At 40.0% G+C, this 17,935-nt stretch overlaps 1 protein-coding gene across 5 annotated transcripts in view; it reads left to right on the forward strand.

The window, feature by feature from the left end:
• Nucleotides 1-7,820: 7,820 nt before the first annotated feature.
• The window catches only part of Tax1bp1 (Tax1 binding protein 1), a 59,140-nt gene continuing 49,025 nt past the window's right edge, over nt 7,821-17,935 (forward strand). For 3 of the 5 annotated variants that reach the window (XM_074065191.1, XM_074065194.1, XM_074065193.1), the window contains exons 1-2: nt 7,821-7,979; nt 14,849-15,017. In XM_074065191.1, the coding sequence (XP_073921292.1) occupies nt 14,856-15,017 (162 nt within the window). In that variant the 5' untranslated portion in view covers nt 7,821-7,979; nt 14,849-14,855. Of the gene's footprint in view, nt 7,980-8,031; nt 8,178-8,499; nt 8,608-14,848; nt 15,018-17,935 lie in introns of those variants that run through there. The other 2 variants (XM_020180008.2, XM_074065192.1) reach the window with 2 other exon arrangements.

A 17,935-nucleotide genomic window follows, 5' to 3' on the forward strand; every position in this document is an offset into this window, starting at 1 on the left:
AAGTCTTATTTAAAACCTTGCTTAAAAGCTCTTTCCTTAGACTTGCTCTGTCCCATGATTTCTCTTAGCTGTTCTTTAGCATAATTTCTCAAAGTCTCTGCCCCTAGACTTGCACTGCCTCTTTAGCTTTCTTAAAGCCTCGGTGCTCAGACTTGCAAACAACAACAGCCATGCCTAAAATCTGCGTATGCATAACTCTTAAAGTCTTGGTCCTTAGACTTGCACTGGTTAGCTTTTCTTTAGCTTAGCTTTTCTAAAGCCTATCTATAAAGTTCTTACTTAGTACAGACTTGCACAGTCCCATGTTCTCTCTTTAGCTTTCTTAAAGTCTTGGTCTTCAGGCTTGCTAGCAATTTCCCTTTAGCAATTTCCCTTCAGCAATCTTCTCCCTTTAGCAATTCTTTTCCCTTCCAAAACCAAAAAGCCAAAAAGCAAAAGCCTCAAAGCAAAGGCCAAAAGCCCCAAAACAAAAGCCTGGCATCCTCCTTCAGTGTCTTTTATACCCAATGATAAACAGGGTGGAGCAGCAGTTCTCGGGGAGGGGTGTGACATTGTAACAGGAGAAACTTGTGTTACTGCTTCTCTGAAAGTAAAAAACTTAGGAATAGCTCTTCTGCATTTTCCTCTTCTGTGGCTGAGGCTGTGCCAATCTCAGCCTACAGATAATCTTAGGAAAAGCAGTTGCACTGCATCTCACCTTGCTTTTGTCCAGTTCTCACAGGCTCTACACACACACACACACACACACACACACACACACACAGCTGGCAGAATGACTCAAGTGGTAGCCTAGCAAGTGGTGCAAGGCTCTGACCAGTAGTGCAAAAAAAAAAAAAATTGATGGAGGCCAGAGTTTGTTAATGGTTATAGTCAGAGTTTCTGCCACATTTAGGTCATAAGTTCATCCACTTGGCCCTTTCAAGCTTCCCCTCTCTTGCTAGTCTCTCTGTTGCTAGAAAAGGTTGGATTTCTTGAATAACCTCTCATTAGTTACTTACTCTGTTTCTAGTCAGGACCTCCATTGGCATAGAAGATGAATACCAGTGAAAGGGGGGTACAAGGTGAGGGAAGAATGGCAAAGTCACTTTAATAAATGTATTTTTCAAAAAAGAAGTGACGTATTTTAAGCTGTTCTTGCCTGTCACAGCTGTAATCCCAGCCCTTGGGAGGCTGAGGCAGGAGTCTACACTGGGCTACATAGAGAGACCCTGTCTGAAAAAATAGTCAAAATAGTCAAAAATAGTCAAGGAAAAGGGGGGGGGAGGCTAAGTTACTAAACATGTAGCATTATAAATTTTAGCCTACAGCTAAAGCCTGTAAAGAAACATATACTTTAATGCAATCTACCAGTTCAATTTCTTTTTTTAAATGGTGCCAGGATTTGAACTTAGGGCCTTGTGCTTGCTTGGCAGGTACTTTACCACTTGAGCCATGCTCCCACCTCTCAATTTCTATTTTGAGAACCCCAATTCTAGTTTTTTCAGGATTTTGGAGTATTACTCAATATTAAAATGGGGTAGGAAATATTTGGAGACTCGTGAAAATTAGACTAGCTTCTATCTACCTAGATGAACTGTCTCTCCAAACCTTTCCAGCACAGAGAAAGTGATTGCTAGAGTTGGTGGAAGGAGGAGCTGTATGTTCCCTCTCCATCTGTAAGCTTCTGCTCTGGGTTCCTTTCAAGATATTCTCTTCCTCCTCCTCCTTCTTCTCCTTCTTCTTCTGATCTGGGTTTTGAACTCAGGGCTTCATGCTTACAAAGCAGACGCTCTACCACTTGAACCATGCCTCCAGCATTCAATCCATTTTCTATATACCTAAATCTCGCCCTGTTGTGGTACTTGAGATTTTGGAAAATAAAGCCAGAAAGATTTTTCTTTCTATGTCCCTTCACCAAGTCAGCAATCATACTGGTTTCTAGGGGCAAAAGTTGGGAAGGTTGGGGAAGTAGCAAAATATAGATGGAAAAAATACCAAGAAAAAAATAGATTGCTATATCAAATATATTATCATGACACATGGATTGGTCTTTAAAGTTCAATTGGGAAAGGAGGAAGAAACTAGAATGCAAGTTGGAAGAGGATATAGCAGGAAAGAAGGTTCTCTGGCAATGACAGCACCTGGGGTCCTTTACCTGAAGAGATCTCCCCCACTGCTAAAGCAAGTCTAGATGACAGTGATGTTGCTTCATGCTGGTCCATCTCATTTTGAGATAATCATACTCTCATTAAACCTCAGAGTTACAGAGGCTATGGTTGCGAATGAGTTTTCTTTTTCCCCTGGATAAGATTCCCTGGAATTGATGAGATAGGAGCTGTTGAATCTGGGATGAGACCTGAAAGGGAAGGAAAGGTGTAGATAGGGAAAGATTCAAGAGGGGAAATTTTGTCTCCTCACAGCTTGCATTAGAATTTGCTGTATCACACTAAACAATATCAAAAGTTAATTTGCACAATTTACTATAAAAGATATTATAAACTCCCTTCTAAAGATACTCAGCTTAATTTCTTAGTAATAATTTCATATTTCCTTTTGTCCTTGTGGCAAGATTAATATCCCATGGTGTCTTTTGAGAACAAAGGCATTTCTTTCATTTGCTAAACCCAATGCTAAATGGCAATAAATCATCATTCACTGAATTTTACAACCTAAGCTGTATGTTACAAAAGAAATTGAAGCCCTTATGCATCATAATTAGCATCAAATAACCATGCAAAATAGCAGTGTAACAAAGGGCTACATAGCAGTAACTCCAATTGATTAGAACTATATTAATTCACCGAGCTTAAGTGGAAGGAAGAAAAATGATCAAGACAGATTCTACCAATGAAGTAAAAGGAATGTTGCATCAGTCTGGGTCCAAGCAAAAGGAGAAACCACATAGTGATTTGAACAGGGAAAATTTAATATAAAGAATTAATTATATCAGGCTCAGGTTAGTAGGTATAAAGGGAGCTCAAAGGAATGTAACAATGGCAGGTATAAAGAGCAAACACTACCTTCGGGAGCTGAGATAGAATGCCCAATAAGGGTTGAGATCTAAGTCTTGGAGAGACATGGCTGGGGTACATGTGCACATGTGTGTGTGTGAACTGAATGAAGAAGTTCTACAGAGAAATTCTTGTGTCACTGAACTGGTGGATTTGCCAGAAATCCATCACCTGGAACTTCCTCTATTTGGAATTTGCTGAAAATCTACTCCCTGCATCTTGTTGATAATTTGCCCTCTGCATCATCTGGAACTTGTTGGAAATATGCCCTCTAGGGCTCTGGGGAAGTTGTTCACAGAGCTGTATCTTTTTGGAGGGCACATTAAAAAAAGGGCACAGAGGAGAATATGAGTGATGAGGAGAGTGGGAATGGTGAGTGTGAGTTGCTGGGTGCTGCTAGCTTCTGTGCACTACAGGAATCGGTACCTGAAGAAGTCCCCAGAACTGAAGGAGCTGGACACTGGGAAAGCTGAGTGGGTATAGAAGCTGGACACTTGACAACCCACCTATACAATGGGAGTCTGTTGACTGAGTACAAAGGAACCAGGAACCAGAATCCTTTCCCTTTGCAATCTCTCCAACACTTTTCACTGACAAAGCTTAACATTGTGCCAGTTGGCAAAGAACAAATATTTAAAAGACCAATATGCATTTTCATAGAACAGGCATAATGGATGGATTTAGAACTGGAAGGCACTGATAATTGTTGCAACCATAATTCCCCAACTCCCTCTCTCTGCTGCAATTTTTAGGCACTCAAGAATGTTTTTAGAAGTAGGCTGGCAATCAGTCAGGTAGATGACTGAGCTCTCCAGTCATGGATAAAATTCACAGTCCTTTTCATGGATCCCTGACTCCTGAAGAAATCATGAGATGTGGTCAGGCTTCAGGTGAGTATCCATGGGATGTGCCTGAGTATTCAATGGCTTTGTCTGTCTGGAGCACATGGTGCACATGATGACATCAATGCAAGCTGGTTTGTTTTGATGGGGTGAAGCATCCAAAAGGAAGTGGGGTGAAATGGGTGAGAAATGATGGAGTGCGATATGGACAGTTCTTTCTAGAAATGAGAAGTTTGTGAAAGTGAAGAAAAAGATAGAGCTGGAGGGAAATGCTGAACTGGGGAAGTTAAAAAAAGTGAAAAAGACTTGAGAATGTTCAAAAGATAATGGAGTTGGAGAGATTCCAAGACAGTGGGAGGACTTGGGACCTGCATAAATAAAAACACTTTTCAACTTAAAACTTTGCTAGAGCTTTTGTTAAAATCAAACCTTAAGATTACCTTGACGATGTTTCTTAAAATGTGTTTATTATTATTGAATACCATTGATACCCAAGTGACTCACAGAGTAAAGAAATTTAGTAAGAAACACCTAGAGGAAAGAAACTTGTTGACCAAAGGACTGTAAGAATACAAAGTACTATGTTGGCTATTCCAGTACGACAAAGAAGAGAGGTTAGAGAATATTTACATTGGAGTGACATTTCAGTTACACCAGGAACAAAGAACACTGTTACGAGCTAGGTGGGCGAAGGTCTTACTGAAGTTTGAATCTCTGCAGACTCTGTTTCTCCATAAATCACAGTTTCTCTCTTTGAGAGTGCAAGAAACTTACCAAGACACTCAATTTTAACTTCAAAAATTTTGCCTAGTATTCCCAGAGGTAATGCTTTGGCGGTAAAGCATGAGATGATAGAGGAAGCTGTACTTAATGTGCAACAAAGGAAGCCATGGGTACTGGAAATGTATGGCTATAGGATAGGGTATGGGTAATGAGATGACAGTACACAGGCCTCTAAATTGAATAATGAGGGAAGTATTAAAAGAAGTAAGCTTAAAGGATTAGAGCTCTTGATGAGTTTGAAAAATAGCTTTAGTAAGTATATTTGAATAAGTGTCACCAGACTTGCTGGTCTGAGCCTGAGGTCTTAGTCTTGCAATTTCAAAGAATGAAAATCACAGAGAACAAGAGAGAGTAAAGCAGGAGAGTTTATTGAGAGAAAAATAGCAAAGAGGAGAGCCCCTTGGGAGGGTTCCAAGAGAGGGTTATTAGAGAAGTGACCGGTCTAAGGTTTTTATCCATTTACCTCAGTGTTGCTCAATCTCTATGCTAATTAGATGTGTAGAAAGCAGTACTCCTGTAGTCTGTGCCTGCAACATTCTGATTGGTCATGCCCTAGTCTTCGTTCTTGTCTGTCCTGCTTTTCCTTCTTTCCACCCTTTAAGGTCACAGGTGTTAGAAATAGTCAGTGGTGGTCCATTTTCAAGGCAAGGCTTGCATATCAGCTTGCAGATGTTGGGGGAGGCCAACTGATAAGGGAGCTTAAACTGGGAGGGGTAAAACATGATAGAATGAGGAAATGGGTAAAAACTGTGTATATGCCAGAAAGCACATATCAAGGGAGACCTTCCTGCCATAAAGGAAGGCGGATGCCACTTAAACCCCGCTTCTAAAATTTGGCCAATCCGGAGACAGGCATATTTTAAAATAAACCAACAGGAAATTTAGATGATGTGGGGGAGGGAGGAGGAATGTATGCCCCATAGTATTCAGCCAATGAAGAACTGGGGAAGGGACTTGCACATCAGAGAACATAATGCTTCTTGCAATGGCTTTGGGTGTGTCTGTTCACCAGGCACCCCATCTTGCAAGACTGCCATTAAAGTCTCACATTCACTGTACTCAACGTGTCTCTGAGTCCATTCTTTGAGTTTGAACTCAAACTGTATTTCTCACACAGGGAAGTCATAATAGAGGTTTCCAGGGGCCCTTCTGTCCTAGCTACACGATCTAATTTTAGCTAACTGCCTAGCCTACTTAACTTATAAGCATGTTAGAAGAAAAGGAGGTTGGGCAGGATGCTTGGTTTTGAAGGTGATAATCTCTTTCTGAAAAGCATGGACTCCCTGCTCATGCCCACATATAACTAAAAGCAGGAGAAAAGTGGGGCAGCTCTCCATTTTGTATCTGTCTTTGCTCTAAGCCATGCTCTTTGCAGTTACTTTGCAATCACCTTGGATAATATCTTCATGACAAGTATGTCAACTACTCCCAAGAGTAAAGCCTCCTAAGGATGGACCACCTGCCAGTTGAAAATGATTCCAGATAACAACTCCGAAACCTCTTCCTGAACAAGAACTGAGATGACCAACCAGACCACATCTGTGACTGGGACTGTTTATGCATACCTTTTGTCCCCTGCCTCCAGTTCTTTTGTCTGCTTAAACTAATAACTCATGTCTACACCCCAAAGATGGGCCAAGTTCTCACTCTGCCTCTTCCCGTGTAGTCCCATGGTGTGTCTGGAGCTGTGTAATAGATCTCCTTTCTCTGCCCTTCACCATTCCTGTTTATTTGGTGTATAGGTACAAGTGGCCTGAACTGGCATATGGAATCCCAGGAGTTTGGGCCTTGGGTTCAAAACTCCTATTTTTTTCTTTCTTCTTCTTCTTCTTTTTTTTTTTTGTGGTACTGGAGTTGAAACTCAAGGCCTTCTCCTTGAGCCATTCCACCATCCCTATTTTTGTGAAGGGCTTTTTGAGATAGGGTCTTGTGAACTATTTGCTTGGGCTGGCTTCAAACATGATTCTCCTGAGTAGCTAGGATTACAGGTGTGAGCTACTGGTTCCCAGCTCAAAACTCCTATTTTCAACGTCAAACTCATGATCTGGGACTGGTACTAAACCATGTGTTAAGGTTCTCCTGGAATTCTAGGATCAAGTACATCACACAGCCTAAGACCAAATTCAAAGATTTCAAAATATAGGAAACGAATCAGTCAGAAAATATTGAGAGCCTATTTTATGGAAGCTGTCAGTTTGAATATGTGGAAGTATGTGAAAGAGGATTTTGCATGTGCTTTTTGGGTGTTTCAAGGTTTCATTCCAAACTTCCCCCACCCCCAATAGTGCTGGGGATAGAACACAAGGTTTTTTTTGCAAGGTTAGTGCTGTACTGAGCTACCACCTCAACTCATTCCCAGGTTTAATGTGATCTAATTTATTGCCCTTTCTTCACTGGTGGTATTGCAAATTTTATCAGGGTTTTATGGCAACACAGGAATAAGATGGATTTGAATAGAACACACTTGCTTCTGGGGAGGTAGGATTCCAACCGAATGCCTAGTACAGAAAGGTAAGCTACAGAACAGTCAAAAGCGATTTTAGAAATTATAAATGAACAGAAACACAGGACAAAATTCACACACACGAAATACTACAGATATTAAAAGCAATTAACAACTCAAAAGAAATGTGTGTGGAAACGGGTCACTGTGGGAGCGTTAGAACTGAAAAGCTCCTAGGAGAAACAGGATTTTACAGGGAACAAAACTTCATAGTTCAAAGCAGCACAGGACTGGACTAAGGGTTGGGAAAAAGCCTTGAGGTTTAAGGGTTGCAGCCCAACCGTGGGGTCGCTCCCTGCACTCCCCTGCTTTTCTATTTCCTTATCTATATTATTGTTAGAATTATATTTTGCGGCGTGGGGTTTGAACTCAGGGCCTCACGCTTGCTAAGTAGGCGCTCTACCGCTTGAGCTACTCTGCCAGCATCTATTTCCTTATCTATAAAATAGGTGAATTAGTTTAGACAGGTATTTACGATCCAGGCAGTGACAAGATAATGGCCTATATGCCTCTAGGCAACCCTTTCCACCTCGCTGATAAGTTACTTAAGTATCAAAGGGATCCTGTTTGTTGCGACCACGCGGCGGGGCGAAAACGTCAAGGCCGTAGAAGGGAGAAACAGCCACTAGAGGAGCAAAGGGCCGGGCGGAAGTGTGTGTGGAGGGTATGTGTTGACCCGACCGGGCATGCCGAGCATGCGCGGCGGCGGAAAGACCCGCCCCATGGGCGGAAGTGACGTGGCGCCGGCTGAGGGAAGGTTTAGCCGGTCGGTGGAGGTGGCGGAAGAGGTTAGGCGGCTGATGGCGGCTCAGAATTGGAAACTTGTTTAACATTCCCCTCGATTCGGGAGTCTCTCACTGGGTAAGACGTCTTTCCGGTCGGTCCTATAGCCTTGCGCAGGGCTGACCCTAGCCGGAGTTGTTCAGAGACTCGTGGTACGCCCCTCAGTCCCTAGAATCTAGGTGTCTGGAGGGTTTTGGGTTTGGTGACGCCGCTGCCGTATGACGATGTTTTCCTTCCCGAGGACAAACCTTCCCTCCTGGACTGAGATTGTGACGGGTGCGTAGGCGGCGCGGGTTAGTCCTGGAGTAGGGTGACCGCTTGGCACTGCGGAGAGGCCTTTGCGGTTTAGGGGAGGCGTGTGTGACTCGGGCCTTTTGGCTGGGGACGAGTGACCGGAGCTGGGGTCACTCGTGTCCGAGGCTTAACTTCAGGTGACCGTTTTGAGGATAGCGTGAGTGTTATCCGCGTAGGTGAGCTGGGGAAAACGTCTAGGTGGAGTCGGGAAGGACGCTTGGGTCTGCCTGTGCCCTGAGAGACCGACTGTTTTGGTTTAAGTCGCCAGCGGTGAGGGAGGCGGGGCCTCCTGCGTCGCCTGCCTCAGAGGGCGGCGGGCGGAGTTAGCTGTTGGGCCGGATCGCCTCCTCCTGGGCTTCGGTTCTGCCCCTGCTGCTTGAGAAGTGTTTAAGAAGTCTCGGAGGACAGTCAGGTATTGTTTTTGTTTGGTCAACTTTGATTTCACAACTCCGCCCGCTCCCCCAGGTGGTTCCGGAATTGTACGGTTACTGCTTAGCTGGTGTGTCCCTGCCTATTTCTCTATTAAGAAATGTGTGTGTGTGTGTCTGTCTCCTTTGTGTGCCGTTTGACTGTACGTGGATTTTCGGTTTTATAGAGTAGCTTATATTGATAAGTTAGGGATTTAGAGGAGAACATCTTAACTTTTCAACTACGTATTCTGCTAGTGGTAAAATTTCTTCGAATTGTGCAGGAACAGTTATAATTTCAAAAGTGTTTAAGATCCTTTGAATAATATATTAATCTGACGTGGGCTGCTTATCCTCAAGATGAAAAGAAGGGGCTGAGGAGAAACCCTGTTGGTTCTCTTCTTCTTAAAGGGAAATTTGATTCTTTTTTTTTTCCCCCCCTGAGACAGTCAATTAACCAGTGGTTTTGTGAGCCTTCTCCCTTCAGCCTCTGGTGCTAGGATTTACAGGTGTGAACCACCATGCTGGCTGAGCTTCTTGAAGGATTATTTGGTTATGCTAGTTTTTTTTTTTTTTTTTTGCAGTCTGTTAAACTTCAAATAAAACCTTATTGTATTTGTTTCTAGTCACCATATTCTTCGGCCGCACATCTTTTTACACTTAAGAGTGCAAGCAGGTGTGTAAAATTTAGCCAGTAAATACCTTTTCCTAAGCAAAAATAATAGGTATTTTGGAATTCTAAGTTTCAATCTTTTAAGATTCTATTTGAGAGATCCTGTTTATGTTCTTATTCTTCTTTGGAGGAAGTATCTCAAGAATAAAGTTTATTGGATTGTGTTCTTTTGGCATGGATATTACTATGTAAAGTTTGGGCTTTGTGTATTTCTGGCTTTTTAAAATTTATTTTGCCCCCAAATCTTTAGAAGCAGATAAAAAATTCTCTCTGTAATTGATGGGACAAGAGCATAGCATTTTAGAAACTAAGTTATAAAAAAATCTGAAAAGTAAAGTGGAGTGGGATACAACTGGGTAGAGTGTAGGGATGCTCAGCTTTAAAGGATTATGGAAATAGGGATGTCTGCAAGAGTGCAAATGAATGGACTTGGGGCTTGGCTTCTTCCTCCCAGAAAGACTGCCAGTAACTTTCTTCTGGAGTAAATGTCTGCATGAGAGTCTTCCAGCTGATGAGTGAGTAGTTGTGAACTATTTGAATGTCAGGTTTTTTTTTTCTTCAAACATTTATGTCCTATAGGACCAGAGTTTGGAGACAATTTTAAAGTCTCATTTTTTTTAAATGAAGATTTTTTAAAAGCACTTTTTGCTGTCAGCCACTACCTGAATTATGGCACTTTTAAGGACACAAAATGTTTATATTAAGAAATGAAGCTAGGTGTTGGTGACTCAAGCCTGTAATCCCTGAGGAGGCAGGGATCAGGAGGCTTAAGGTTCGAGGCCAGCAGACCCTGTCTCAAAAATACTGGTGGAGTGACTCAAGTGGTAGAGAGACTGCCTTGCTAGCATGAGACCCTGAGTTCAAACCCCAGTACTGGCAAAAGAAACACAAACTAAAACAAAACAAAAAACAGTGTGTTTCTATTGCAGTAGGTGATACACAGAAGTTCTTACTACTAGTCTGTTTCTTTATTTGCTTTGTCTTATTTTATTATGGAAAATCTCAGCCATACACAACAGGAAAAGGAACAATAAAGTGAACTAAGATTTTTGCCATTCTTGTTTCACATCAGCACATCTAATTTTCTCCTCCTAGATTTTTCAAAGCAAATCCCAGAATTCAATATATTTCACCTATAATTAGTATCCCTAACTGATAAGGACTTAAAAATCATAATTATTATCACACATAACAAAACCACTTCTTTTTGAATTCTGTTGTTGGGATTGGCAAAATATATTAAATATTTAGATTATATCATGTTTGTCGTGTGCCGGTGGCTCATGCCTATAATCTAGCCACTTTGGAGACACATGTCAGCAGGATTGTGGTTTGAAACCAGCCCCGGCAAATAGTCCATGAGACCCTATCTCGAAAAAAAACCCACTACAAAAAAGGGCTGGTGGAATGGCTCAAGGTGTAGGCCCTGAATTCAAACCCTAGTACTGCAGAAAAAAAAAAAAATCATGTTTATCATGTTCTTAGTATGATCTATTTTTTATTAAGTTGATTAAGGCTTATTATCTTTTTTGTGTGTGTGTGTGTGTTGAGGTTTTTCAAGATAGTGTCTGGTGAACTGTTTGCCTGGGCTGGCCTTGAACCAAGATCTTTCTGATCTGTGCCTCCTGAATAGCTAGGATTACAGGTTGTGAGCCACCCCTTCCTGGCAAAGGCTTACATTCTTTCGTTTTCTAGTAAAGTGGGAGAGTTTATTGAAATAGAAGAGTAAGTAACAAAGAGTAGAGCTTGTAGAGCTGGGAGGGGTCCTGAGAGAGGGTGCCCCAAGGCTTACATTCTTGAGTTAGTTAAGTACAACCAGTATCGGGCCACTGGAAAAAATATTACCACAAAAGGCAGATCTGTTTTGGGCATACAAAAGTCCATGAGGAGAAAGTAAAGATAACATTGAAATGCTTTTTCCCTCCTAAGATTATTTTAGCCATATACTTAACTGAGTGCCCACTACATACTACTTTTCTTTAGATACTAATGAATTCCCAAAATAACATTGGAATTTAGGTCAAAGACTTTATAATGTAGTTTGCAACATGACATAAAGGAATTCTAGATGTAGTAGAACTTTAGGAAATGCAGTAGGAAACCTGGAAAAGGGAACATGTATGTGCATTTGTATTACATGTATATACCAGCATGTATATGCATTTCATATATTGTTTCCTAGACAAATGTGTCTGGCCTTTAATTGTTGACTGGAAAAATTTTCCTTGTCCTTGGCTTACGATCTTGCTATACTCCTGTTTCTGGAGATGTACTGTGGAGAATGGGAAGCAGAATTTGGTATGGTAGCTTTATGGTTGCTTGCTTTTACTTCCCTGTATGTGCAGGGGCTGTTTTTTCATCTTTCCAGCTGAGGCAGTGCTTATACTTTTTCTCAGGGTGTTAGTGAAGCTACACTTCCCCACCATTACCACAAGGTGATGCAGTACCTTTGCATATTACTTCTCCACTGGGCCACTGCTGGTGCAGCTTTGGCACTCTCATTGCATTCCAACATTTTTATAAGCTTTTCCATCACTTTGTTGTATTTCTTATCTGTGGGAGAAGTGAAGCAGAACAATGGTGTGGGAAGTAGAAATTTTATTAATTTAAAATGGGTTGATTCATGATGTAATTTTTAGATTGCAGTCATTCATGTTAACTTTTTAAATAACTAGAAGCTATTTGTAGGTTAATAAAAGTGAGAAACAACAAGGATAGTGGAATGACTTATAAAATATTTTTTATTTTAATTTTTTTATTATATTACTATTCTGGGAGTACATTGGGATATTTACAAAAGTGCTTGTAATATGTCTTAGTTCATCATTCTCCTTTATTCCTTTCCCGTTATTCTTAGAGTAGTTTCAATGGGTCTCATTTTGTAAAATAACTCTATAGTTACAAATAGCATTGAAAAGATTGAAGTATTGATGAAAGATTCATGAAGGTTATTAAAAGAATGATCACAAGTTTTCTTACTCTTTGACTTACAAGCATCATGAATATTTTAAAGTGCAATGTTAGTGTTTTCTATTAAAAACTTGAATTTTGGAGGAGAGATTAAAATGAGATTTTATGCTAATACATAGTTATGTAAAACAAAAATAATGTGTGTATCTATCTAAAAATTCAAGCAATAAATGGTTAACATTAATGGTGCTGAGTTAATAGTCCACTTCTGTTTTTTTTTTTTTTTTGAGACAGCATCTATGTGTAGCTGACCTCAATCTTGTGATCCTCTTGCCTCAGCCTCTCAGTGCTGGAATTAATAGGTGTGTGCCACCACACCTGCCTGCTAAAGTTTCTTTTCATACACATCCCTCATAACTAAAGACTGTATGGTGTATACTTTGAATCCCTTTTGATGCAGCATTTAATTGGCACACACACATGTCTATACCTGAAAGCCTTTCTGTACCTATAAAATATCAGTGAAGTAGAAGTGTAAGGTTGGATTATGGATTTTATTTATTTATTTTTTTGGCGATATTGGGGCTTTGAACTTAGGACCTTGCACTTTCTAGGCAGGTGTTCTACCATGTCCCAGCCCTTTTTGCTTTAGTTATTTTTCAAATAGAGTCTGTGATTTTGCTCAGGCTGGCCTGAATGACAATCCTCAGATCTTCATATTTATTCCTTCTGCATTACTGGGATGACAAGCATATACCACCACACTCAGCTTACTGGTTGAGATGGGGTCTCCCCTCACTTTTTACCTGCATTGGCTTTGAACTTTGATTCTCCTGATCTCTGCCTCCGGAGTAGCTGGGATTGCAGGTGTGAGTACTGCACCTTGTTTAACAATAAGGTTTGTTAAAACATAAGTAGAGTACTGCTGTGTTTGCTCTGTAGAAACTTCATTGAGCTTTGAAGTAAATTAGGTTTACTTTGGTTAGCAAAAATACTGTCTCGGTTTTTCCCATTATTACAGGAGCTCTCGTTTAATGACTCAGAAGCAAGTGCCAGAAAGCCAGTCATAGTTTCTTTTTTTGTACTGCAAAATTAGTCTTTGTACTGAACCTGTGAAATACTCTGTAGGTTGCTTTTTTTTGGGTAAATCCCCAGTTTCCTTTTCTCAAAAGTAGAGCACAAAATAGGAGAGAATTAGGACTTTGCAGGTTTTATAATCCATCTTTACCACTCATCTGCTACCTAGTGCTTGATGTTTACTAAGCTAATGAGCATTCACTGAATCTCTAATAGATTTTCAGCAGCAATATGTATTTCTTGACAGTATACTTTTATTTTTACTATCCGTTTTATTCTTGATCAGTAAATACATGAATAGAGGATACATGAGTACTAGAAGCCAGGATAGGATCATTAAACCCAAAATGAAAGGGTAGAATTGATACAGGTTGAGAGGAACAAATAGAGCTGTTTCAAATAGAGAGTTTTACATAGTTTAAGAGACTTTTTTTTTTTTTTTCCCCCTTGGCAGTACTGGGGTTTGAATTCAGGGCCTCATGCTTGCTAGGCAAGCATTCTGTCACATGAGCCACTCCACTTGAGCCCTGTTTTGTGTTGGGTATTTCCGAGATAGGGTCTTGAGATCTATCTGCCTGGGCTGGCTTCAAACTGCAATCCTTCCAGTCTCTCCCTCCCATGTAGCTAGGATTACAGGTGTGAATCATGGGCGCCTGGTTTAAGAGATTTGAAAAGCTTGTATCAAGCTCAAAAAGACATGCGGGGTCTGAAATCTATGGAAATGAGTGAGAGCTGGTAGTGGAGACTTATGTTGTTGAGCTGAATTAGAGGCAAAGTATTGGATGTCTTGGCTGCAAATATGATTGAGGTTATTTGGAGAGACTGGGGAGAGAAATGTAAATACACACATATCCACTCTAAGAAAGTCATATCTTTTTTTTCTTTAGAAGGTTCCTTTTGATTCTAATGTGAAACTAGGATTGAGAAATGTTAGTCCAGGGAATCACATCATGGGTTGAGAATGCAGGCAGAGAGATTAGCTTAGGTTTGGTTGTAACAGACTAGAACCTAGGCAGAGAGATGGAGTGGGTTTGATTCAGGAGGAAAATGATGAGGTTCAAAGGGACTACACAAAGTTAACCAATGAAATCTGATGTTTAACTGTCCTGATTTCTGTTTCTTAGTGGCTGTTACTAGATGCCAGCAGGTTTATATGGCAGCATGTATGTTAAAATACTCTGGTTCATTTGTTTTTGGTTAGAATAGAAGCAGAGTCTAGATTCTGCAGGAGAGTTGAAGTTTTCGTTTTTAAAGACAGAGACTCGCCTATGCAGCCTAGTCTGGCCTTGAATTCATGGTTTTCCCACCTCAGCCTTCTGGGTGCTGGGATTACAGGTGTTTGCCTTATACCTGGCTTTATTTTTGACTTTTTAACCCCCATGTAACTTTCTGAGCTATATTGGCTCTAGTTATTTCTTAATTTTATTTTATATTAATTTTTAAGAAGTTCCAATATTTAAAAAAATATGTATCTTCTCAATAATTGTGATATGTGAATAACCATGAAATTTGCATTAAAAGTTATATATTTTTGAAGGTGTAAGTTTATTCTTAGCTATTGAACTTGTATGTATTACTTGTTTCAGATTCACAATGACATCCTTTCAAGAAGTTCCATTGCAGACTTCCAATTTTGCCCATGTCATCTTTCAAAATGTGGCTAAGAGTTATCTTCCTAATACACATCTGGAATGTCATTACACCTTAACTCCATATATCCATCCACATCCAAAAGATTGGGTTGGTATATTCAAGGTAAGAAAACTTTCTGAATATATCTTTCATGTTGGTACTTTTTATCATTTAACAGATTGGTAAGCTTATACTTTTTATCATTTAACAGATTGGTAAGCTTATACTAGTTTTGTCTTAAGTCTGCAGTAAGGTTGAGTTTTGTAAACGTTGCCATAAAATTATTTCACAGTAATATAAAACAAATGTTGAGAGCTTCATTTCACTAGATTTTCTTCTGCATAATCAGAAGGTCCAATTTGGCTAAGGTTTTGTGAAAATTGTTTCAGAATCTTTCTTTCCCTCTTTTTTTTTCCATTTTCTACTTAAAAAAGAAAAATAGTTTTCTTTAGGTTCCTAAATTATTTGCTCTCTTTTCCGGGCATTTGTGACTTATTTTGTTCACAGTGCTATAGCCATGTATTATTTCTTCTGTTGTTCAATATTGCTTAAATACTGTTCATGTTGTGTCATACTGTTACTCTATTTCATTTGACTGAATAGCAAATTCTTTGATAGCCAGTCCTGTGGTTTATCAATCTTTTTCGTAATTTTTGCTTAAAAATTGTGTTGAAATGGTCATTGTAACAGTGGTACCTAACTCTGCTAGAGGTTTGCTAGAAATTTTAGCTCTTCAGAATGTAGTAGAGAACATTACTATCCTTTGAGCAGTGAAAGTAATGTTATGAATGTCCAAATTTCAGTAGGCTTTGCTGTATAAGTTAAGCAGCGAAGTAGAAAGAAATAAGAAATAAGCTAGACAAATCAGGCACATTGAAAATCTCTAGGAGTGAAAGTCCACTGATAGAAGGCAGCAGAACTATATTTGGACAAAACAGGGTTTTGGCATTTAATGGTATTTCAGTTCCTTTTACTGAATCCTTCATTCTTTGGTGCTCATGAATAGATGAGCATTTGCTGTTTACTAATTTTTTTGGTGGGGGGAGTGTACTGGGGTTTGAACTCACAGGTGCTGTACCACTTGAGCCATACCTCCTGCCCCTGCTTACTTTTTGTGCCTGTTTTTTAGGCTTGTCAAGTTCCAAAATGGAGATACATTCATTGTAAGCATTTTATGAAATCTTGTTTTGATTTTATGTGAGATATTACTATCAAGTTAAAGATGTTAAATGAGAATTGGAGTTTTCTGCAAGAATGAGTCAGAAAGATGAGAACAGGGAAATGCAACTGAAGGAAAACAAGGGCATTCCCAGCAAAAGGATGGTATAAACAAAGACACAGAGGTGAAAATAACTAGGAGTTCTATGTTCTTAATGTTGAGGATCTCTGTACTTAATTTTATTTTGTCCATTTGTGTACTACTACATAGGCTCAGTTCTTGGAAGTGGAATTGCCATGCTTATGGACATTGCATACTTTTAAATACTATATGTGTACTGCAAATTGTCCTTCATAATATTTTATTAGCATATTAATAGGCAGGTAGAAAGTACTCAGGTGAGGGGAAAGTAGTGAAGTTGGAAAATGTGTGGTATGCTTGAGAAAGAGTTAAGGAATTTGATTTGCCTGAGGCAGAGAGTCAATTTTAGAACATGAGTGGGAAAGGTTAATTTAGATCACATTGTGTATTGTCTTAATGTTTAACTGAAGAATCTTTATGTTTTCACGGTACTTGGGTTTGAACTCAGGGCTTCACCCTTGCTAGGCAGGTGCTCTACCAGTTGAACTATGCCTTTAGCCCTTTATGCTCTGATGATTTTGAAGATAAGGTCTTGCTTTTTTGCGCAGGCAAGCCTGGACTGAATTTTCCTATTTTAAGCTTCCTGCTATAGCTGGGATGATAGGCGAGAACTACCACACCCAGGTTTTTTCTGTGAAGATGGGGTTTCACAAGCTGATTTGCCAAGGGTGGTCTGGAACTGTGATCCTCTCAGTCTCAGCCTCCCCTGTAGCTTGGGATGACTGGTGCATCCCAAGGGCATAGTTGGACTATGCCCAACTCTTGGTTGAGATGGGGTCTTGAGAGCTCCCTGCCGCAGCTGACCTCAAAGTTCGAATCATCTGATCTCAGTCTAGCTAGGATTATAGGCATGAGAACTGGTACCCAGCTGAAGAATAATTAAAAAAAAAAAAAAAACCATGGTAGAGTGCCTGCCTAGTAAACATGAGGCCCTGAGTTCAAACCCCAGTATCACGCACACACACTAAAGAGTTTATTTTTTGCAGTGCTGGAATCAAACCCAGGGCCCTTGTATGTGAATACTAGGCAAGTACTCTACCACTAAACTACAACCACAACCTGTGTATAATAGTTTTTAAATAAGGAGCAATAAAGTCTGAGGTGAACTTTAATCTTGGACTGCAGGATATGATAAATTGGAGTTTGAAGAGATGCAGGTAAAGTGAACATTTATACTATTAAAATTTTCTTTGTGAAATAACGAAGGAACTAACATAGAAAGAGGAATTAATTGCAGGTAATAATTCGTAAGTTGAATACCTGTCAACAGTCAGTTGAATAGGGACTGGAACTCATTCCATGGTATCTCAGTAAGGAAGAGCAAGGTCATGTGCTGAGAGTTGGTGGGCTTGAGTACAGAGATTTGGCCTTGCGACTGTGGAAGATTGCATAGGAAACTGGAGTAGGTAACCAGGAGATTACTGAGGAGAGTTTTATCATTTTCTCCAGAGAGGTTCAGCACCCAGATTTGAATGAAGAGTGCTGAAAGTGGTTATCATTTCAGATTGGGCCTTGGAGTAAAGTGCGAATGGGAAGGGAAGTCACGTATACAAGGGATGTAATGGTGATTTGGAGTACATTATTAGAATGATTTACTGACTGTGAAATCCAAGTTAGGTAAAAAAATGCGTAAAGCTGGACAGGAGATATAGAGTGATTTGCAGATTTTAAATGTTTTTTCTGAGGGCTGGGGATGTGTAGGTCATTGGTAGGGCACTTCTTGGAATCTCAAGGCCCTGGG

This window comes from Castor canadensis, chromosome 2 (genome assembly GCF_047511655.1).
Source record: "Castor canadensis chromosome 2, mCasCan1.hap1v2, whole genome shotgun sequence".
Lineage (NCBI taxonomy): Eukaryota > Metazoa > Chordata > Mammalia > Rodentia > Castoridae > Castor > Castor canadensis.